Source organism: Macrosteles quadrilineatus, unplaced genomic scaffold (assembly GCF_028750875.1).
Source record: "Macrosteles quadrilineatus isolate MER2022 unplaced genomic scaffold, UCM_ALF_1.0 Scaffold_6__1_contigs__length_79288215, whole genome shotgun sequence".
Lineage (NCBI taxonomy): Eukaryota > Metazoa > Arthropoda > Insecta > Hemiptera > Cicadellidae > Macrosteles > Macrosteles quadrilineatus.
This window is the reverse complement of record NW_026542599.1, coordinates 7193950-7217370: the sequence shown is the minus strand read 5'-3', so window position 1 is coordinate 7217370 and position 23421 is coordinate 7193950. Positions and strand designations below refer to the sequence as shown.

At 35.4% G+C, this 23421-nt stretch overlaps 2 protein-coding genes across 6 annotated transcripts; one reads left to right on the top strand and one right to left on the bottom strand.

Moving 5' to 3' along the window:
- Nucleotides 1-1845: 1845 nt before the first annotated feature.
- LOC128997254 (zinc finger protein 699-like) lies at nucleotides 1846-17758 on the top strand. Of its 4 annotated transcripts, none has more exons than XM_054422868.1 (9): nucleotides 1846-1991; nucleotides 3835-3949; nucleotides 5154-5276; nucleotides 5778-6297; nucleotides 10953-11010; nucleotides 11862-12026; nucleotides 13614-13794; nucleotides 14985-15217; nucleotides 16657-17758. In XM_054422868.1, exons 1-9 carry the CDS (start codon nucleotides 1944-1946, stop codon nucleotides 17473-17475), a joined length of 2262 nt encoding a protein of 753 aa, XP_054278843.1. In that variant the 5' UTR covers nucleotides 1846-1943; the 3' UTR covers nucleotides 17476-17758. The 4 variants fall into 4 exon arrangements, with proteins under 4 accessions (XP_054278843.1, XP_054278842.1, XP_054278844.1 ...); XM_054422867.1 differs by having other exon boundaries at nucleotides 5775-6297; XM_054422869.1 differs by lacking the exon at nucleotides 5154-5276 and having other exon boundaries at nucleotides 5775-6297.
- A 741-nt stretch (nucleotides 17759-18499) lies between these two features.
- Nucleotides 18500-22650, bottom strand: LOC128996465 (SWI/SNF-related matrix-associated actin-dependent regulator of chromatin subfamily B member 1). Of its 2 annotated transcripts, none has more exons than XM_054421819.1 (2): nucleotides 21343-22650; nucleotides 18500-18860 (listed from the first exon to the last, which is right to left on the bottom strand). In XM_054421819.1, exons 1-2 carry the CDS (start codon nucleotides 22446-22448, stop codon nucleotides 18842-18844), a joined length of 1125 nt encoding a protein of 374 aa, XP_054277794.1. In that variant the 5' UTR covers nucleotides 22449-22650; the 3' UTR covers nucleotides 18500-18841. The 2 variants fall into 2 exon arrangements, with proteins under 2 accessions (XP_054277794.1, XP_054277795.1); XM_054421820.1 differs by lacking the exon at nucleotides 18500-18860 and adding an exon at nucleotides 18887-19054.
- Nucleotides 22651-23421: the final 771 nt, after the last annotated feature.

Genomic DNA, 23421 nt, shown 5'->3' with positions numbered 1-23421 from the left:
GGGGTTAGGTCCGGGAGGTAGTCAACTGAGTTAGGCTGTAACAGAGGTAGGTAAGAGATTATATTATCAGCAATACCAGAAAAGTAGTCATTGAAGTCGTCGGGTGATGATGGAGATGATGGTACATGAGTGGATGGTCTGTGTTGGTTGATGATGCCCCAAGCGGCTTTACATGAATTTGGAGCATTCAAGATGGTCTGTGCATTGGACAATTTCTTAGCTAACCTAACTTTGGAACTGTAGTATTTTTTTATTTTAGAATAGAGTGAGAGGTATTTAATTTTCAGAGCAGGGTCAAGGGTCAGTTTGTAGTGATCATGGACTAAAATCATCAGTGAACGCAGCTTGCTTAATTCTGGGGTATACCAACTGTTAGGCTTGTTACTTACTTTGGTGGATTGAGATTTTGTAGCTTGCGGTTTTTTCTTAATTTCTCTAGCTGGAAAGACCAAGTCAAATTGTTCCTGGAAAAGACCAGAAAACATCCCAAATGCATCAGAAGCGTCAGGTACTGTGTAGATACTCTCCCAATTTATATTCTCTAGCATACAACATAGGGTCGGTACATTGTTTAAATCTAGTTTCCTTTTCACTATCTTGTAAGAGTCTAGCCAGTGGGGTTCTTTGCTTACCTTGGTCAGTCCCAATGTAAGGACCACAGCTCCGTTGTGGTCACCGACATGGGACGGAACAACCTCCGCTTTCAAGTCCCAGGAGTCAAAATTGGTAGCGGCTGAGTCCAGACACGCGTCGCCTCTGGTTGGCACTCTCATGGGGCTCTAGAGTTTCCCATGTTAACCTTATGAGAAATGGAATTAATGAATCTTAACAGCTGTTTCAATTAAACAAGTTGGTTCTGTTCTATGATGTTCAATATCATTAAAGTTACAAGGATTACCAACAGGGTGCAGCACTATTATTTCTTTTACATTTATGACAACAGCTAATTTGCAACCAAAAGGTGAGTGAGCGTAGCGAACGAACTTCAACCTGGAGGCGGGTTAGCGTAGCGAACCCTCCAACCTAAAAGTGAGTGAGCTTGGCGAACGAACTTCAACCAGGACGTGATTGAGCCATGCGAACCAGCTCACTTATAAAGTTAAACGGGGCAAAGCCCGCGGGTACAGCTAGTACAAATATAGATGTAATAGCCATAGACTATTTCAATGTAATATTATAAGTCCAAGTCCAGTGTGTTTGACTGTGGCGACTAGCGCTACATCTCGTGAAGCTCCTGCTCGCTAGGAGGCTAGGAGCATATACATCTTGACAGCTGCGGGTCAAAGCCCTGGTAGCTAGAGAGAGGTGGCTTTGACTGATGGCACTGACTGGTGTCAAAGGAATTTAATTTTTATTATATTACGATTATTTTCATGATTTTTGCTTTACTGTTTGGTCATATAACTAGAGAAATAAGATATTTGATTTTCTAGTTTTATTTAGTTTATGATGTTTAAAATAACTGAAATATCAAGAAACAAATTATTATCGCAAATTGAAAGGGAGTATGTTTTATCATAGATAAAGCATACTCCGTTTTATCACATCATAATCTAAGTGCAAGGTCCTATAGCTCCGATTCATTCAACCATTCAACTCATTAGCATTATTGTTTTGTTGTATGCTTATGAATATAATTTGAATTAAAATCCACGCTATATGGCATTGATTATATTTGGGTGGTAAACTAGGCTACATGTTTGTACAATAATAGTGTTTTGCAATGGAGAACTTTAAAAACAAAAATATTTAGTTTGTAAAAAAAACAAAAACATTAAAACAAAAACAAAACAGCTTTTTATTATTAGGTTATGTTGCTATGCTAGCTAAGATTTAGGTAAACGGTAAACTTAGGATTTAGGGTCTTGAATGCTAATTGTTTATGGATTATGTTAGTGAAATTAAACTTTACATAAATTTTAATGTGATAAATCTCGCCAAACATGAATGAATTAAACTCTGTCAAGGATTTGAATGACTTTAGGAAACAGGTACGTGGGACCACCTAGGCCTTGGACTCGATTTTGCTTATAGGCCCTAGGCTGTAACTAATATTACATTGTGTATTATTTTATTGGTAAACGTATAAACATTAAATAGGCCTATTACTACTCATTACTTGTAAATAAGAACAAAAGTAGATCCTAAAATTAATTTCATTATTCTAAGTTATTGACCTAAATATTATTGATTTAAATTACCTGTAACTTATCCCTCAAGTGATCCTGGTTGACCAGGATCACTCGACGGATTAAGGTATTGAAACTAGTGATGGGATAACCGAATGGTTTCTATGACCAAATAATCAATCAGTTATTTTTTGCGTCAATTGGTTATTTTTAGTTGAATGAATCACCGAATCAATTTTAGTCATTATTCACTGTCACGAAGCACAACTAATTTTTATCTTATGGGAAACTGAATGCCATTTAGTCTTTTAGCGTCAATCGGTGATTTTTAGTTGAACGAATCGCCGAATAAATTTTAGTTTCCTGATGATGTGACTAAATAACTAAACCACCGAATCGCTCGGTAAGACTAATTTAACCGAACCAGGATAAAATAACCGAACTAGTCTATTCAGCATCAATAACCGATTGATTAGGTTATTTTCATTCGGTGATTCCCACCACTAATTGAAACCTTTTATTGTAAAAATCAGTGAGCAAGAGGCTATACCGGTAATTATTCCGTGTAGGTGCCTCCAAACAAATTTTTAATTTTGATATCTTACTTAATAGTTTTTTTTACCTCGTGAATCCAAATATACCATTATTTTTCACAGCTGATGAATATTTCTCAAGATATCGCCATAATAATATACAACATTACAATAAGCAAGGTAGGATGGATGGCATTTACAAGTGGAATGAACTATGGGTTAAGTAAGCCAACAGCTGATTGTTTTGAATCATAGGCTAGTCAAAAGCAAATGGAAGTGAACATTTATAAGCTAACTCTGATTCTGAAATATGAAAATCACCTGATTGAGTTTCACTTTTCACATTCTAAGACCAATAAGCGAACACATTCAATAAATTGTATTATTGTCACCAGTATTCTATTCTTATTAATAATTTATTGATTTATATTACATCGTTTAGAAATTACATAATAAAATGGTGCTATTCTAACGTAACCTAACCTAACCAAACCTCTAGAATGCAAGCAAACTCCATTTTATGTCAGAAAAGGCATGTCAGGGTAGTAGGTCGTGCTTTATGTAAATTGGTGACTGCACTAAGTCCTTTTAAGGTAGGTTGGATGAGGTAAGTTAAAGTTTAGGTTATAATGCAACTGAGTTGTTGGTTTATGTCGCCTGCAGACTGTTTTTGTAAAGTTAAAATCCAGAGAAAAACACTTCAAATTACTATTTCAAAAATGCAAGCATTTTTGAAAAAGGTAAATCTACTGGGATGGGAGGATCCCCAAACAACATTGTCTGCGCTCGTGCACCTCTTGCTAGTATTCTCTACATGTTATAGTCCAGCCGCTTAAAAAGCGACCTGCGCGCTAATGCTAACCAATGCTAGAGGAGGTTGCTTTCTAAGCGGCCGAACTATAGTAGACATTTGAAATATCTAATAATAATATAATATTTGAAATAAAAAAGTAGCATTTGGTAGCGTTGGAAAGTCAAAGTGCACTGAAGTACACTAAATTCAATCAAGCATTGTGAACCTCCTTAAGGTAACCAGTCGCCACTTGTCTCAAGGAACAATTCTAGCCTCTGGCCTTAACCTATTCTTTGACTTCAGTATTGGAAATTTAAACTAAGTTAATTTACTACTATGATTCATCTTAATATTAGCTTTTTTTCTCTTTTTATTCTAGTTGGATTCATTATCTGACACTCTGAATTTCTTTAAACCCGATGAACGAGACAAGGCAATCAAAATTCTTCAAGAATGCATTGAAGACTGTAAAAACAGTTTTACTTTAGTCGAAGGTAACTCAAAATTAAGTTAAAACCTTTAATGCAGTGTTTCCCAACCAGTGTGCCGTGGCACACTGGTGTGCCGGTAGGCCTCTGTAGGTGTGCCGCAAAATTTGAAGTAGTTAAAAAACTTTTGATGTCGTAATAGAGGTGCTTTAAGTGTGGTTGCGCGTTCATGAGAACACAATCTTTTGTGTAGAATTACTTGTCAGTGTTGAATCCATGTTTCCAATTTTGAAAAGTCTGCGTCTGTTTGAAGGAAATATAATAAAGTACTTCTTATCCCTTGATATTTCGAACATTATTGCCACCGGGACTGATGTACGAACTGATAGAAGCCTTGTTATAAGATACAAATACACGTCATCTTGTTAATTAAGCATAAAGTTCAACATTAAAAATTACATTCAACATTAAACATAAAGTTTACACATTTTTAACACAAAATACATTTAATGAAGGTAGCCGGCCACATTTATAAGGAACACACTGACGCAGGTAGCACGGTGGACACGACTGTGGTCATGATATTTTTGTCACAATATTTTTGTAGAAAAGTGTGCCGTGACTACAAACGTGTTCTAGTTAGTGTGCCCTGAACGGAAAAAGGTTGGGAAACACTGCTTTAATGAATGTAATTTGAATCTACGTTAGTTTCACACAGAGTAACAAAATCTCAATAACTTGTTCAACCTTATTAGTAAAATAACCTTAAATATTTATACGAACAGAACAAAAAAAAATTGTTGAAAGCAGTTTATGTGCTAGGACATGGGAATCAAACTTAGAACCTGGGATTTCAATTTGGCAGTTGGCCCTACCTTGTGGATTGGTCTGATCATTGGCTGTCCTCAAATTTGGCAATTGGCTAGATTTCATTATCTTTACTATGTGTGTTACCAACAAATACATGATGTATGAGGATTTCCGATTCCCGTTTTCTTAAGATAAGGAAAAGTTTACAAATTAGCACAGCCAAATCTCGGGTCAAACAAATCAAAGTGAGATAGCTCTCCAGTAACCCATTCCATGCAATTGAACAATAATTCTTGCATTTACATTTGTTTAACCTTACTTAACAAATCCTATTTCTATGTCGTTAACAATGACAATGTTGGATGAAAATGAATAAAATTAACTTTAATTGGTTTTAATCATAATCACTTATATTCATTGAATTTAATGTATGTAATTGCAAAGCATGATTTTCTTTTAGTTGAGTCAGAAGGGATCAGCAACAAAGTTCAAAACAACGACGGACCCAGCAACTGTCCAATGTTGAGAAGTGAAAATTCTAAATTAGAGAAAAGTATTGCTTTTGAGGGATTTGAATCGAATGGTAAGCTGAAACATTTCTGGATACAAAGCGAACATTTCCCTTTATAAACTATATAATTTTACCCTTTTGGTGAAAACTTAGCCTAATTGTTAATTTCTTATACTGTGCAACTAATAATAATAATAATAATATCTGCCAATTTATTCACTCCTTGACAGGATTTTGTAATCAAACCAAAATATTTTGTTTGCGTTTCCCTCAGCATATCTAGGCCAATTTTTCCATGATCCTAACCTTATGTATGTTGAATCTTGAATGTGGATTAAATATTAAAATTTGTGAATGGAAATGCAAAAAAGTATATGCAAATCGGCTAAGCGCCAGGGTTTATCAAGGTATTTATTGTTTTAAATTCAAATTTGGGTGTTAGATATTAAGGATAAGTACATTATCTACAGAGTAATAAACATGGGAAACAGCCTACCTGTAGTGCATAGTTATTTAAAGTCTAATTTCAGCAATATATGACCAATTCTTGGACAAATGTAATGTTTTCAGAAGTATACAAAAGGTCTGCACCTATAGGAACAGAGTCCGTCAAGCTTCCCGAACATTCTACACACAATAGGCCTAGTCATGTGGAAAAAACATCTTCAGATACAAATGCAGAAGATTTAATTTTCATCAGTGAAGAGAGCGATTTACAGAGCGAGGACGATTGTAAAACATCCCTGAAGTGCCTCAAGTGTGAAAAAAAGTATGAAAATAAACGCAATCTATTGGAACATGTACAATCACATTCTGGAAAACCCAAGTCGTGCAGTGATTGCCCCAAGTTGTTTCAAAATTCGCTAGCGTTCAAATGCCACAAACAGTTGGGAATGTGCGTTAAGTCGAGTAAGGTGTTCAAGTGTAAGTTGTGTAAACGTTTGGTTTACGGGGAGAGCCAGTACAATGCACATCTCAGTGCGCACAAACGCAACCAGTGCAAGACTTGCGGCGATCACTTCTCTCGACAGAAACACCTGGAAATTCACATTGTCAATGTTCACAATGGAGCCATCAACAAGGATTTGTTCAGGTTGGTTAATCATCGCTATATAAGTACCAAGGTGCATGGGCTTTGATAGGCCTTGCATTTCAACTCGTAGAGTGAATGATGATGTGAAATGAAGTGAGATGTCTTTTTTAGATAAAATGGTATTGGCAGCTAAGTAGCACTTCTTGAAACCAATTCTTGGTCTATCTGTAGTTTCACTCTACAGCAACCCTACCAATACAATAAAACAAAAATCCCTCTATACAAGTGGAGGAAATTCTCTCTTATTCCGCTTTAACATTATGAAAAAACCCATTTTGTTTCGTATGAAATTTCCTGTTCCATCCCGAGTAAATTTGTACACGTGTCATTTTAAAATAAGGTAGTTCTTTAAACCTTGCTGTAAACTGTTCTAAAATAATTTAATCATTTGGGGTTGGTTTAGTCTGGAAAGCAGTATAAAATACCCCCGCCGCAGCAAACCTGCCGTCTAAGCGAATTTCCATTTGGCTGAATTGATTTTCAATTGGTCTATTTAAATAACATTAGGTTTAACGAGTACCTAGGTTTGCTGCTACAAGGAAACTAATAAATAGTGTGTTTTAAGTAAAATAATTATTGCTTAGTATAAAATGAATATATTTGCCAAGTTTGATCAAAAGATATCCATAAATAAGCAAACTACAACATTTTACAATATTCTCCATAAGAATAACATGGGAATTTTAAATTTAATTTTTTTTTTTGTTTTCTCCGTAACCAATAACCGTACAAAAACACTTTGATATACTGAATTGTTTGTTTTTTTTAAGCTCTTTAAGAAGGTTTAGAGAAAAATTGGAAAATTTTGTGTTTTGAGGGTCAAAAGTGAGAAAAACCAATTTTTACCCCATAAAACCCCCCATAAAATCGTGTTCCCATGGTCCGATCATGCTGGATCGCGAACTCATTCAAGTTTATCCCGCCTTACACCTTCAAACCAAATTTCATCAAAATCGGATAAAAATTACTCAAGTTATCGTGTTCACTGACACATATATATATAAATCTATATATCTATATATATATATATATATATACATATATAAAAATTTGAACGAATGGTGTTTTTGGCCTCTGGGGACATCAAAATGAAAAAGTAAATCGGTCCCGGGCCTAAGTCTTACCATGAGACCTACGGTAATAGCTACTTCCCTATAGGGAAATTCGCTAAAACAGGCCTCAGAGCCAAAAATCTTGGTTTTAACCGTACATATAGTCTAAAATTGGTGTTTTCGAAATAAAGATCCTTTGTATGGAAACACTGCTACCAAATTCTATACTTTGATTATTTTAGTCACGGACAGAAAGTACGTATGAGCCAGTAGTCCTGACAGTAAAAATGTTTTCAGTATTGACCTTTGGTAAAGGTTTATTGCTCAATTTTGACTCTTGTTGTTGGTAATAAATTTAAAGGGCCATATAAATGTTATATATTCAATTCTAGAGGTTAAAAGTGTATTTACATTGCCAAATAGGACTGTAGGAGTAAGGGTAAATAATATATTTTAAGGAAGGAGACCCTTACGCATACTCCCACTACTTCATTATTATTTTTCCCAAATCTAATCATAGCAGAAATCATACAAGAAATTTACTCGTCCGTCGGCACCCCTCCGTCTTTTACTTAGACTCATCCGACGTTCGCACATTTCAGACATTCTTAAGCATTTTTATTAACTCGTATTTTTTCATGTGTCTCAGAGATAATCATTAGGCCTACTAACATTCAGTTTCGTATTTAGGGTTCTAGTGGCCCGAGGCTAAATCAACCCGAGCGGCCCCGCAATAGCGGTGAAATCGTGAACATCTCCCATGATCACAAAACATAGTCATTGTCACCTGTGATCGCCTTCTTGCAGGCTTTATTTAAAGCCCCCTTTTAATTTAATCAAGTTAGCCTCTTGTATTTTCATAATCCGGCGGCAAATGCGCTTGGGATACTTGCATCCAAACCAACCGACGAAAACTCAGTGTGAGCTCAGGCTTGGCCAGAGGAAGGCGATATTTCGTTCGCGAATATTCTTCTCAGTTTACTTTGTGCACGCTAGTGCGATCTGTCGTTCCCGCGTGTGGGGACAAAGTGAGCGTTTTCCTTAAGTACTATAGTAGGTAGTTAATTTTGGCAGATAATAGTAAAACATAGCATGTTTTATTTAGAGTGATTTCAATTGGTAATTAGTCAGTGAGACTGCACCAGTGCTGATGGTGGACACTACCTCAGTGCTTATGGGTAGCCGGTGTCCCATAATTTGGTGACTTCACTTCATGGAGAGTTTATATTTACATTATTTTTGTTACTGAGTAGGCTATTGATATTCAATTATCAATTATCAATCATTAAGATGGGGACGCCACTTAGGTGCGTATTTTAACCCAAATATGAGTGAAGGATGAGTGTAGAATGGAGTGAGATGATCTGTGTAGCTTTGTTACTGACTAAGATCAGCTGTTTCATTAGCCAGGATCATTTATTTAAAGCCCAATGATCAGGAACAGCTGGGTCCAGTTTTGAACCATCAAAAAGCTACTGACTTTTCTCAGGATCGAACCGGCGACCTTTTGATTAGTAGGCGAGCACTATAACCACTCAGCTACCCAGCCAGTTCAATACAGTATAAATATTTAAAATAATAATTAAAATAAAGACTGCCAAAAGAGATTTGATTATTTTATTAGCAGTTAAATGTTAAAATGAAGACTAGGCTTAAATCAAACTCTTACTTGTTCTAAGTCTAACAAAGTAAAAAAATAATAGGAATATCTAGCCTATATATTAATAGGCAAGCATGTTTCTTTAAGCCCCCTTTCCCAGCTTGTGTGCATCGCAGAAAAAAATCTACGCATGCTGTTGGAAAAATACATGCCTGTAGATTTGCAGGATATAAATTAATATAGGCTCAAAAATAAGCACAAACAATTAATTTAAAATCCAAACAAATTAACATGGGCCTTATGGGTTGCCATGCTGGGGACAAAATAACAACAAAATATAAACAGAAAATCAAAACAAATTAAAAAAAATTCCAATCACATGTTTCCTTTACAGCGTGGGGTGAAATTAGAGAAGTCTGTACATGACATATTTTTGTTTGAGTTTTCGACCACTGGACGACTCAGTATATATTAGCCTAATAATATATAAAATAAGTACCCTTTTCCCTTTTTTTAATAAAATTACACAACATGTTATACAGGGTGTCCCGTAAGTAAACAGCCAAACTCCGGGAAATGGTTCTATGGGTCAAAATAAAGAGAAAATCAAGGATAACAATTTTCCAAAATCGTTTCAGTAACCAGATATCCGCCATTTTGTATTTTTTACACAAACATTTTTATTTTAGGATTTTTTCAACCGATCTTTATAAAACTTGGTATGCAGGTTGTAGAAGAGCCCCATGTTAAACATTACGATTTTTATTTGTAAAATGGGGCAAACCTGACTAGCTTCTGCCTTATTCTACCCCATTTTACAACTATAAATCGTAATATTTCAGCTATTTCATATTCAATCTGAAATTGGTACCGGTATCGTTTGATAGGGAATTAAAAATGCTAAATAAAAGTATTCTTGGCATTTTTTCATAAAATTATCTGTTTTTGAGTAATTTAAGCTAAAAAAATGAAAATGGCCGCCATTTAAAAATTTTAAGTTGAATCAAGATGATTTTTTTTTTACCATGGAGCTCTTCTACCTTAATCTGCATAGGCCTTACCAAGTTTTATAAAGATCGGTTGAAAAAATCCTAAAATAAAAATGTTTATGTAAAAAATATAAAATGGCGGATATCTGGTTAACAAAGCGATTTTGGAACAATTGTTATTCTTAATTTTCTCTTTATTTTGACCCATGGCACCATTTCTAGGAGTTTGGCTGTTTACTTACGGGACACCCTGTATATATATACAGGGTGATTGATATAAGTGTGCCAGCCGTTTTATTCGAAAACTATAAGAGATATCAAAAAAAGTTAAATGGTAAGTGCCTTGGATTTTTTATTAAAAAAATTATAGTCAAGTCAAAAAAATTATTTTAGCCGCCATTTTTCCAATATGGCCGCCAACTTTGATTTTTCTTATGGAACACCCTGTATTTTATGATGTATTCTGGTAGAAAAAGTAATTTTAAGACGATTTTATTCATGTGATTTTTTTCATAAACCTAACCGTTTCAAAGATAATAATGGTTTAAGTTGTGAAATTTTGAATGGTTTTCGAGCAAAACAGCTGGCATGCTTGCTTAGGCCTTTATTGAAACTCTTTCTCATGCAGAAATTTCAAAACTTTAACCATTATTATCTTTAAAACGGTTAGGTTTATGAAAAAAATTACAAGTATAAAATCGTCTTAAAATTACTTTTTCTACCAGAATACATCATAAAATACAGGGTGTTCCGTAAGAAAAATCAAAGTTGGCGGCCATATTTGAAAAATGGCGGCTAAAATAATTTTTTTGACTTGACTACAATTTTTTAAATCAAAAATCCAAAGCACTTACTATTTAACTTTTTTTGATATCTCTTATAGTTTTCGAATAAAACGGCTGGCACACTTATATCAATCACCCTGTATATGTATGTTTCTTATAATGTCAAAATATGGCCTACCTATGTTGCTGAATTTTGAGTATGACTTGTATGATTGTTTTTCATTGCCAGGTGTCACATTTGTAGCAGACAGTTTACTCAGCGCCGTTCTCTGGTTTATCACTTGAAGGTTCGTATTATCGGTGTTATGGATTAGCTGTAGCTAATTTGTTATTGAATAGAACAAAGTAGAATGGGCCATTTACAAAACATCTATTGTCAAAATTCTACCCCTCCCTTACCTTGATAATTGTTATCCTTTGATAGTTTTTTTTCCTAGGACGCTAGGCACGAGTCTGGGATTGTTTTTCACATTACTTCAGACTAGACCTAGGGGTTGCGGCATTATCACTTAGATAAAATCCATTGGTGACTTGGCGGGGATCGAACCCGGGACCTCAGGGACTGAAGGTGCCACTACGCCAGCTCGCTCCCCATACTATCCTTTGATAAATGGATAAGACATAAAACATGCTCAAATTAAATCATTTACCTCTTTATCTTGGCTGGGTTAAGCACTTAGCTTATTTTACATATCGTTAATTGACAATAGCGAACTGTCAGTGGCACAGTTCAATTACGTCCATTCTTATACTAAAATTGGCTACAACTTAGGCTTAGGAATAGGATTTCTATTGTCAAAACTCATTAGTCTAATGTGCTACCAATTGTGTATGACTATTTTCTGATAAGTTGTGTATATCTGTAATATGCACATTTAAAGTAGCCTAATTTTAATTTATCAAACTCACCATTATTATATAAAAAATCTCTCCATTCAAGTGAGTTTGAGATTGAATTCTTTAATATACCTTGTTTAGTAGCCTTTGTTCTTGCAGAATTTGTTGTTTAATCCAATATATTTCGCCACGGTGTGTGGCATCTTTAAGAAGGTTTTATATGGATGTTCTTTTTACATTATACCCTTATGTTAGTTTTAGATAACATAGAGGTTAAACACAGTGTTGTGGAATGTTGCAGTTGACCCACCCAGGCAGTGATGTGATGTGCGAAGTTTGTCTAGAGATGTTCAAAAACAGCGAAGACTTGGAGACGCACCTCGCCTCACACAAGTTGACCACCTTCACTTGTGACAAGTGTGGACAGACGTTCTCCCGCAGACAGCAGTATCAGCTGCATGTTAAAGTGAGTGAAGCGGAGCGCAGCAAACATAACTCCTGTGCCTGTGGCTGACAAAAGTTCTTGATTTCTGCTCCTTGCAGTAGATAGAATACAGCTCCGTAAGGAATGAACATTCACTTGGCTACACGAGTGATATTTAAAATGGCGGGTGTGTATCTGACTGGTACATGGGTCTAAATTCCGGGCCTTCAATCCAATCCCGGGATTTTGGGATTTGTCTCAGCCAATCCCGGGATCAATCCCAGGATTATACAATATTATGATTTTTAACTTTTAAGCCATTTTAAGTGAGCGAGAAGTCCCCTTGTTAAGTACTTTAATGTATTAAACTGGCCTTACCAGTGTTACACTGCACAATGTTTCAGTTTTTTAAGTAAATAAATATTACCACGTGGAACTTTCATTGCCCATATTTCTTATTTACAGTGTATAAATGTCGATACGTCACTCTAGAATATAATAAATACATTTAAATAAATCACGAGCAACCGCACTCACGCATAGGCTATACCATGCTAATAGATGGATTAATTAAAGATAGCTAAATAAGAGAAAAAGATAAAATGGTAAGAATCACGAGTAGCAGCGTAAAAATGTTATTTTGACTTACAGCAATAAAACAATATAAGATACTGTAAAACAATAAACCATATATGCTTATGTTGTAGCGTGTGTATGAAAAACGTAATTTTAGATTGAAAGAAATTTAATCACCACACTAATAACCAAATACGAAGATAAAAGTTATAGACCCTAAATATAAGCAATCTTAGTGTGTTTATAGTTATATTTTATGGCTTCAATGAAAATAATACTTAAATTTCCGATTGCAATGTTATGTTTGCTACACGAATTGCGTTGTTTACGTTTAATGTTAAAAGTAAAACTCAAAATAACTTGTAGGCCTACTGTAATTAAGTTCTAACTAGGTAATGTAATAACATTTACAGAAAGTAAATCCAAATCCTCCTCTAAAAACTGAAACATATATTTAGGCCTACATTTGTTCGCCTATTGAGTTTAATGATACTGTAATAAAATCTTCCAATCAAAAAAGACCATTACTTATACAATTTCATATAATCGTCCTAAAAATAAAGAGTATATGTGTTTCAAGTGTTATTGGGCTATTTTTATTAATTTTCCGTAAGTAAAAGTCCTCAAAGTCACAAAACAATCAATATAAACATAGGTTTTGCAATCCCGTGATTAAAAGTCACCAATCCCGGGATTTCTAGGTATCAAAAATCGGCCGGGATCCCGGAAATTGGGATCCCGGGATTGAGACCCCTACTGGTACATTCAGTACATAACTAAATACAGGTATTCTTAGTTGCCGAATACAGCCCGGAATCGAAATGTTATGCGTGTGCCCTTGTCGAACTTGGCAGCTACAAGAAGGCTGAACCCATCCCTTGTGTCAGCTTTCATCTTTGAACTTTTGTTTAGCAAATAATTTACAACACAATGACAAATTACATCTGGGTCTGGAACGTTTTAACTTGGAATCGAACCAGCGATCTTTAGACTTGAAGGCGAGCACTATAACCACTTGGCTACCCAGTCAATAACCAACCTCGATGTTTCCAGGAGCATGAGAAGTACAAGTGCAAGATGTGCAGTGAAGGGTTCTCGTCCAAGAAGGCGGCCGAGGCTCACGCTGCGACGGGACACTCAGTACAAGGTCTGGAGCCTCAGCTGCAATGCGCACAGTGTGGCCAACTGTTCCTCACACGCAGTCAGCTCAACAATCATATGATGGAGCACACAGGTAACCATCGCCATCCAGCCAACTGGGAATTGTAATGACCACTGGGAAAAAGTCTGTGGATTGTATGTGCATTTTGTACAGGACCCGGAAGTTCAAAATAATTGCCAATTTACCGTGTAAACTAAGGACATCAAACCGCAGCAGACAATTATAGTGTTAATGGGTATATCGGGAGTTGTAGAATTTCCATAGCACTATCAAAATACATTTTACGACTGTACTGTTTTACCAAGTGACATAAGTATGTTTATTTTTGTAGATAAATCTTAGTACAGTAAACACATGAGTGTGTGAACATTTATTGTCATGTAATAATGTTTTCCTTAATAATGGTCATATTGCCATAAGGAAACTCAAATTGGCAGTTCAACTATAACTTATCTCCCTAGCAGTTAGCGTCACAGACTGCGTGCGGGAAGGACACGTTTGATTCCCAGCACATATGGGCTTCTTGACCGCTTTCCCTAAAAACGTTATTTCATGTGTCTCGTGTAAAAATTTCCCTGGAGTTGACAGTAAAAAATATTTACATAACAATAATTATTAAGACTAGCTGTTACCCACGGGCTCCACCCCGTTTTACTACATTTGTATTAATAAAACTATTGATTGGTTAAGTTAAGATGAAATAAACAAAACAGAATACAGTAATGGTAATACAAACAGATAATAACAGCAGCTGTGGTATTTTTAACATTAGGTAAATGGAAAGTTCCCTTTGGAAAGCAATTACGACCTTATAGGACAATTTATGAAATAATGGATAATTTTGCGCAAGGTTTCTCGTCATGACGAACATTTTAAGTATATGGTTTATGGGGGTGTGACTTGTAGTTTTCTCAAAAGTTCATGGGTACTTTTGGCTTTATATAGATTGCTTTTGATTTACTGTGTTTTAAATTGGATTTGCCTCAGTTCTATTATAACAATAATTGACTTATGTGATCAAACAAGTAAAACAGTCCAGGCAACAAAGACAACAAAAGAGCAAATAAGGGAGCAAATTTTTGCAAGAGTATCTACAAAAAACCTAAAAAAAGGTCCTTTAGAGCCATAACCCCCCCCCCATCATCACGCTCATCAGAATTATTTCCTCTATTATTTGTCTTTGTTGCCTTTACTAAAGTAACTTTCATATTATGTTTCTGTACTTTTACATTTGTATTTAAACACTTCTCATCTATTTTCAGGTGAAAAGAAGCTGTACTGCGAGAAATGCAAATTGACCTTCAAACGGCTGTGGAATTACCGAAACCATCTTGAGAGCAATGAACATCTTCAGGGAGATGCTCCAAAACAGCTGTTAGCTTGTCCGCAATGTGGAAAAACGTTCACGAACAAAAACAATCTGAGAGTTCACATCAGCCGGGTTCACAAGGCTAATAAAGAGCACGCTTGTCCCCACTGCGATTACAAGACCAAGGTGACTAATTTTCTCTGCTAGAATAGATTTCAAGGGCATTAAAATGGTCAGACAAGATGGTTTTATTTTGATTGTTAAGAAGTATCTGTGGGGTACCACAAGGCTCAATCCTGGGACCCACTTTGTTTCTAATACTAAGCGGCTATTCATTTGTCTTTCAATATTAACACACCTTTTTATCTATGCAGATGATGGATCAGCAGCCAATGAAAACATAAGATGGAGAGTAAATTAAAAGTTGCAGACACACTTGACAATCTACTCTTGACAAAATGTTTAGTTGGCTTTCTCAAAACAATTTGAAGTTAAATTGCTCGAATGCAAAAATATAAATTTGTATTTAAACAACAGGAAAGATCCTGTTGAGGAATTGTATAATGCCCTAGGAGAAGTATGCATATACCCCAACAGTATGCCATTTTGAAGCTTTACTTAACAATAGTTATTTGTGTAACTAGTGGTGAAAGTGGCACTTTGCTGCACACGAGAGCAATGTTTACGCACGAGCCGCAGGCGAGTGCGGAATGATCTCGAGTGCAGCAAAGGCCTTTTTCACTCGTGTTACACATTATATTTTTCCTACAGTCACTATAAAACATAAATAATTAGTCTTTCAAACACTATACAACACGTTTTTAGGTTCACCTAGCAACACAATTACACAAATGGTGCCCTGGAGAAAGTAGTACCCGTGGTCCGTATCACTCCGCTATTTTTCCTCGGCAAGAAATGTGCTCCGTCTTTTGAGAATATAGTTCCGTATGTTTTTGTAATTTGAAGTGGTTTCCGCGCCTAAAAAAATGCTTTAAAGGTATTTTCTTGTTTATTAAGACCGTAGGAATGTTTTAAAAACGTTTAAAAGAAAAGTCCAGAAAGTTCAGAAATACCGAAACTATAAACACGAAATGACAGGTTAAATCGTAGTTATAATAGTCAATCAGCTGTTCATAGTATTATTATCTTTAAGTGTTGCCAACCTATTTCCAAGCGTACACGGATTACGTGCATAATAAAACCACGCTGTTTTGTGTTGTTTGGTTGGAATCCTGATGTGCGGCAAAGTATAAACCGTGCGGCAAAGTATAAACCGTGCGGCAAAGTATAAATATGCAGCAATTAGCAGCTTTCTGTACTATAAACAGTACAGGGAAGCCAACTTTGTCGGGTGACTGTAGGAGAAATAATTTAAAATACCATTGCAGTTCAAGGGGAAGGTTAAACTAAGCTGATTCTTTAGCAATCATGAAATACCCTAGGAGGAATTTCGGCTTTATTTAATTATGATTTGATAAAGAACAATAGGCCAACACTAAAATATAAGGGTTTTTAAACAAAAGTTGATCTTTTTGATCATTTTTCCAATTAGGAAATGTCTGTTACTTTAACTATGCTCAATTTTGTAATGTTATGTGACGAGTAAAGTATTTGATTTGATTCAGGTGAGGAACAACTTGAAAAGGCACATTGCCTCGCACACAGAGAAGCCACAATTTGTTTGTGACAAGTGCGGAGGACAATTCCACACGAAGGCCTCCTTGCAGGAGCACGACTTGCGACTTCACAACGACAGTAAGGACTTCAGCTGTGATAAGTGTGGCACGGTGTTTAGCCGATCCTCCGACCTCAACCGGCATCTGCTCAACAAACATTCAGAAGCGGCTTTGTACTCTTGTCACTGCGGCAACAGCTACAAGTCTCTCAGTAATCTGAAACGTCACCAACTCTTGGGACATCGACAAGTAGATAAACCGAAGCGTATCAAGAAACTGTTTGACGGTAAAACTGGCAAGAAGAAAAAGGATAAAGTAGAATCCGCTACGAGTTCAGAGGGATTACAGCTGTTGGAAAGTCAGGTACAGGAGGTTTCTTCGGTGATGAACGAATCAAATGTGGTTGTTATGAGTGATAATTCGGAACAGTTGTTGCAAGTGTCTTACAGCATGGACTTTGCTCAAGACAAATCCCAGGTGGTGTATACGCAGAGTTTGGACATGAGCGGTTTGCAAGTGGTCGATTCTATGATTCAATTGGAAAATCATCCCAAACAAAGCTCCAACCTACTGATAAATGTGAGAAACCTGTTTGGCCGCAATGATTACATCCTTCCACCGCCCATTGGGACTTCGATGGTCAATAGTTTGGATAATACTGTGGCTACAGATCTGCCAGATATTGCCATATCTAGTCAAAAGCAAAATGTGATTACTGGTTTACAAGAGTATATAATACCAAATGAGTTGAACTTCCTCAATGTATAGATTGGTCCATCTTTGTATCAATTAAAATGTAATTTGTTATCATATTCCAACTGAATCTTACAAAGTAATTATCAAATGTATTTATTTTTGTATTATGAAGTAAACAAGATTTATAAAAATGTTCTGCTGCCTTTAGTTTTCAATTTAACTGCCTAGCCTTGTAGCATTCTACACATGACAGTATTCAAGTTATTACCAATATGGAATTAGTGTGGTTGTGACTCATGAAAAATTATGAAATAGTTATTTGTGTAAAACTAGTGTGCAAAGTGGCACAACACAGCATAGGAATATTTACGCAGCGGAAGTGATGAGACTTTTCTTCAAAACAGTGTCATGAGTTACTGTCAATATAAAATTGTATATTTAGCTTTCCATTTATTAAAAACCCCATCCTCAATGAAAGACATAATTGTATTGATTTGATTTAAATTCAGTATTCAGTCCTCAACTGAAATTCCAGCATAAGGGTATGGACTATGGATTATGGAAGATTCTGTAGTATAATTATATAAACTTCAAATCGAGTGTCTTAGTAAGTAATACAAAATGATTCTGTTTTGAAAGTTAATTCATACCCAATTATGGTAGCCAATAATTCCAAGGATTTTATAGACAGATTTTTTAACTCGCTGTTATAAACCCCGTACAGTAGACAACACTCATCTGTGGGGAATTTTAAATATGAAAAGACCCCAACAACCTTTCACTCTTTGAAAGCAAAATACTTTAGTGAATAATCCAGCAATAGTTCAAATGTAATAAAATAATGTAGTCCCTCCTAAAATTAAATGCTGCATTATCTACACTTGCATTTATTTAGTAGATGTATTTAGGTCATTAAGATGGACACATTTTCCATGCTCATATTCATTAATTGATAACCCATATTCTCATGCACTATGGATGCAACATGAAAACAGAGCATTTGTAACTTTTTTGTTAATTTATCATGTAATTTATAACAGGTGAAAGAAATTACCTGGGGACTTGAAAAGGTCAGTAAATTAATGACGTAGTTAAATACAAGAGAATCTTTTTATTCAATACAAAAAATGAACCTACCCGGGATGAATCAGTTTTAAATTTGTTTACTCAAACAAATATTCATGAAAACAGCAAAATAGCAAAACTTTGAATAGCCTGTATTAATATTTAATTTGTTAAATATAAAACTACAATTTTATTAGGCTACCTTTTTATAGAAACATGACAAATTTACAACATCAAGTGTGTTTACTTTAATAACATGCACAACGGAAATAACTACATAGATACTATCGAGCATTCAGTCGAGATCAATTTTCAAATTACCAAAAGCGAGGTTACCAAAGCCGTTATTCTCTTGCTCTAGGCTGACAGATCCTTAAACTGGCCGACCTTGACTGCAAGGAAATAAACAGCGATAAAATCATTGTTTGCATAATGTTTATTAAAAGTCTAGAGTCCTACAAGTTAAACTATACAAGTGTGTAAAATATTAGTTAATAATGAAAACACATTTAGGTAATCTGATTTGTCCTTGACAATCTTGAAAACGGTTGAAATAAGGTGATGAAATGCTTATTCCCTTTAAGTCCTGAAAAAGTAAAAAATAAAAATAAATTGCTGGTAAAATAAATAAAAAGATAATCTAGGTAACTAAAAAGTGGTGAAAGCACAATTTTTAGGTTAATGAATAAAACTAATTTAAAAATGGTAGGCTAATATATTAGGCTGTGAGGGAATTATATCGGTACCTAGGTCTAAATAAATAAATGTGTATCAAATCCGTTAACATAAGTTATAGGCCTATGGCTTAAAATCTTACTGGTACTTCTAAGTTAAATACCCAACAGTCAATTCTGCTAATTTCTATGGGATTATAGGGATTAAACAAAGCTAATATCAGCACAGTATTCTCAGCTCATTAAATAGATCACCAGTTCTTATTTTTTATATTTAGGCCTATTTTGTGTAAGTTATTCAGTCACCCTTTACTATAAGTTAACATTTTAAAGTAATTAATTAGCCCTATTTTGCACCAGTGCGGTGCGGGCCCGTCCCGTACCGTCTATGCGGGATGTCCAGGAAGGTACTGATTTTTTTTAACGGATGGGATTTAGCCTGCTTATTCTACTGTAGGGTACGGATCTTATCGAGGGACAAATTATTGAAGTTCTACTGTAACTTACTGTCGTTTAAACATGATTAAGCTACAATTCTAAAAGATAGCGTTTAAATTAAATGTAGACTCTATGTCTGGTTTTAATTAAAGTGGTTATTTAATACAATTAAAACAAACACTGTAAACAATTAGTCCTGGCTAGAGGAGCCTTTACTTGCTGGAAAAATGTTAAAGAAAACATGGTGACAGGGAATGAAAGTAGGACCATAGACTAAGCAACACAAGGGAGTATGTTTTATCTATGGTAGGACTAACTGTGGTTTAACTTCTACCTAGATCTTATCTAAAAATAAAAGGCTGCCGGTACTGTTAAGTATTAAGGTTTACGCCCTGCATTCGTTTGACTGATGTTTTTGATTATAACTATCAATATACCTAAGGTCAAGTAGGGTAAATGGGCCCCCCAAATGGCATAGTAAAACTTTGACCACAGATTAAAAAATACCCGTAGGTGCTATAGGATAATCAAATTTGCTGAGCTTATTCTTTTACATGTTTTGTACCTATGTGTTTTTTTATTTTGTTAAAAATATTAATTTTGTTTTAGAGATTTTATTGTAAAATGATGTTTGGGATGTACACTTCTCCCTTGATCTGGGGTAAGAGTACCCCCCACTTAAAGTAGCTTTGCACTGCATATTTTTTTTATGTTGGGGCATGTGGATTGTAAAAGGAAAAATAAGCTTACGGTAACGTAGCCTACTTTTAATTTTTTATTTATTAAAATAGTTCAAACAGTTCAGGAGTTGTGAGCTTTTTTGAGAACCTCTGCAAGGGAAAATGAAAAAGTCAGCTTTATTCAAACTAAAAAATAAAAACCTTATACATTTCACAAGGCTATTTCGTTGAATTAACAATTAATAAGTCTCAAAAAGCAGAAATTGAGCTTTAATTTGTTTTTTTGTTGATTAAAATATCTCAACTATTCGGTACGGTAGTTAGGAATTTTTTTTTTAACTTCCGCTCGGTGAAGTAACTTAAAACCTTAATATTTTTTTATTTAAATGTTTTTAAGATAAGATTGGTCAAAGACTTACCATTTATTTTTCTTCTGGTCAAGTTTTCTTTATTCTTAGATAATATATTACCAGTAGTTATTGAGGGGGGTCTACACTTGCTCCATGGAAAAAACTACACATGCCCCAAACGGATTTAACACAGGGTAAGTGTACGCCCCCCCTAACTCCCCAAAATTGACTTTTTAGGGCTAACTTATAACAATGTTATTTTGGAAATCCTTTTAAAAGAATAAGTAGGTAATAAGATTAATATATTTTGGATAAACCTAGTTATCCTTGTAGTAGCCTATTTTTTTTTCTTTTTCTTTCCAAGGGACACTTGCGTTTTGAGTGGAAACGCAAGGGGGTTTTTGAACACGTCAAGCTCATACCAATAGTAACAAGAGAATTTTATATACTGTAGGTAGTGATTATAATTTAAAAGAGCATAGCCTAACTATTAATGTATATTCATGCATTCATGTAGTTTGAAGTACGTCTACCTTTGGCCAAGTTTTCATGTTTTGGTTAATTTGGTCATGTTAACATGGTTATATTATGTTTTGGATTGCCCCGGGCATAAGCTTGCCCAACTTGACCTTATCAATTATTTCAAAAATTTTGATTATTTTGGATTATTTTATTTTAATGAATGAATGTGGGGCGTAAATCAAAGTGCAGCCAGTATTTCATTAAACTTACCACCCAGGTGTTGTATTGGCAAGTCGCCTCATTCGCCTTGTGTTTCTGTCTTGATCTCTAATTTTCTTCTCCATTTCTGCATCTGTTAATGTTTCCAAGAATGGCGACCACTGGTCAGATTCAGATGGCGGCCTGAACGGTACTTCAACAATAGGCAAAGGAGCTTCACTGAAAGCATACGTTCTCTGATGCCAACTCAGTTGTCCACGTATAGAATAAGCAATGGCTGTTACAAATTCTCCACCAAGTCCTAACTCTGCACACAGTTTCATTGCGAATGCTTCAGGGCTGTTTTCTTTTTCACTCATGTCCCATTCAACTTGGTCCACAAGAGAAGTGTTTCCAACATGAATATTTAGTTTTATTATTACCCTCTGATCAGTTTGTTCATCCAGTATATTATCTGTAGGAAAGGCATCAACTTGTTGCCTTATAGCCTGAGCGATTGCGGGCACAAATGTTAATGGATTCAGATCCAAATCATCACACAGAACTTCTGCGAACTGCTCTGGAGTGATGAGGGTTTCATTTTTGTTCCAAGTAAAAGTGTCCCTAAGCTTCTGACCTTCTATTTCCATATCTAAACGGATTGGAACCAATGTCTCTGGTTGTGCTGCATTTTCATGATTTGTAATTGGGTCAGTATCATCAAAGCATAAAGGAAAAGTTCTTATCTTCTTATTATTTACTCGATTTCTATTGATTGGTGTTGCTTGAGGGACAGCATCCAAATGAGAGCTATTGGGCAGTGATGGTACCCAAGGCATGCTTTTCTTGGCTTTGCCTTCCCGAGGAGTCGGGGTTTCCGTGGAATGAACGGAAACTGCCTTATATTTCTCATCATTACCATCAATAATGTCTTCAACTTCAGAGGCTCTCAAAAGAGAAACACTGGAAGCTAGGCAATGTGCACTTAAACCTAGGTCAATAAGACGCTTTCTTTCATCATTTGTGATGGTTCTTCGGTACATTCCTGGGTAGCGCTTGTATAAAGAACCACGAAACAATCGCAAATAATTACCAACTTCGGATCCAATACAGTAGTACTCTCCATTTTCTTCTATTTGAAAACTAATGGGTTTATCACCGTACGTTCTGATAGCCATTCTCGTGCTGTTAAGTAAATTAATCGATATATATGCTTGGAAGTGTTGTATTCCAATACACCTAGGATACTAATAAAACACAATAAAAAGCTTACAAATACGACGTCTTTCTTAGAGAATTCCACCAGAGTTGAAAGTATAAACAAAGTGGTTAGCGGTTAACATTTGACAAACAACAAAATGACGGACGATTGACGAAACGAAACGCTACGCAACGCAGGCACCAGGCAGGCAAAACAAAAGCAAAGCAAGCAATGCTCAGCTAAAAGCAAAGACGTACAATCTAACTTATGATTTTATTAGCCAGACAGTATAAGAGCAAGAGGAATGAAACTTAGATATATCTCAGTTTGCAATGCTCTATTTTTATCATCGCAATCGTGGGAACAAGCTTATCATAGACAAACTAAAACAATAACTTCATTTTGTCATGTCAAAACACAAAACGTCTAGACCAGCCTTCCGTGCGTAACGTGTTTCTCGGTACCGGGTTTTTGAAATGTCTATTATTGTTATGTAGGCCGCGGCCTTCAAAGTGGCAACGTCGCAAGTAGGGTTGTAACAGCTGTTTTGTTTGGAAGCAGGGTTATGTGTATTTACGAAAGTGGACTATGCAAATATTGACTTCGCTTAAAATGTGCAGATGTCATATTGATTTGGTTTTCAATTCTGTATGTTTTATTTTCAATATTATTTTAGTAAATTTATATTCATAAATTTAAATCAATAAAGTGCGAATTAATGAGCTAATGTCACATGTCTGCCATGTTATCTTATGGGATGTCTGACACTTAACAACCCTACTATAGCGACGTTGCCAATTCTACCAGGCCAAGGCCAGGGGCCCATTTCATAATAAACTACAAGTTACAAGTTACAACTTGTAACTTGTTATTTCCATTAGATTTGCATTGGGCAATCAGCTGATTTACTAATAATATTAGTTTGTACTTTATTATGAAATGGGCCCCAG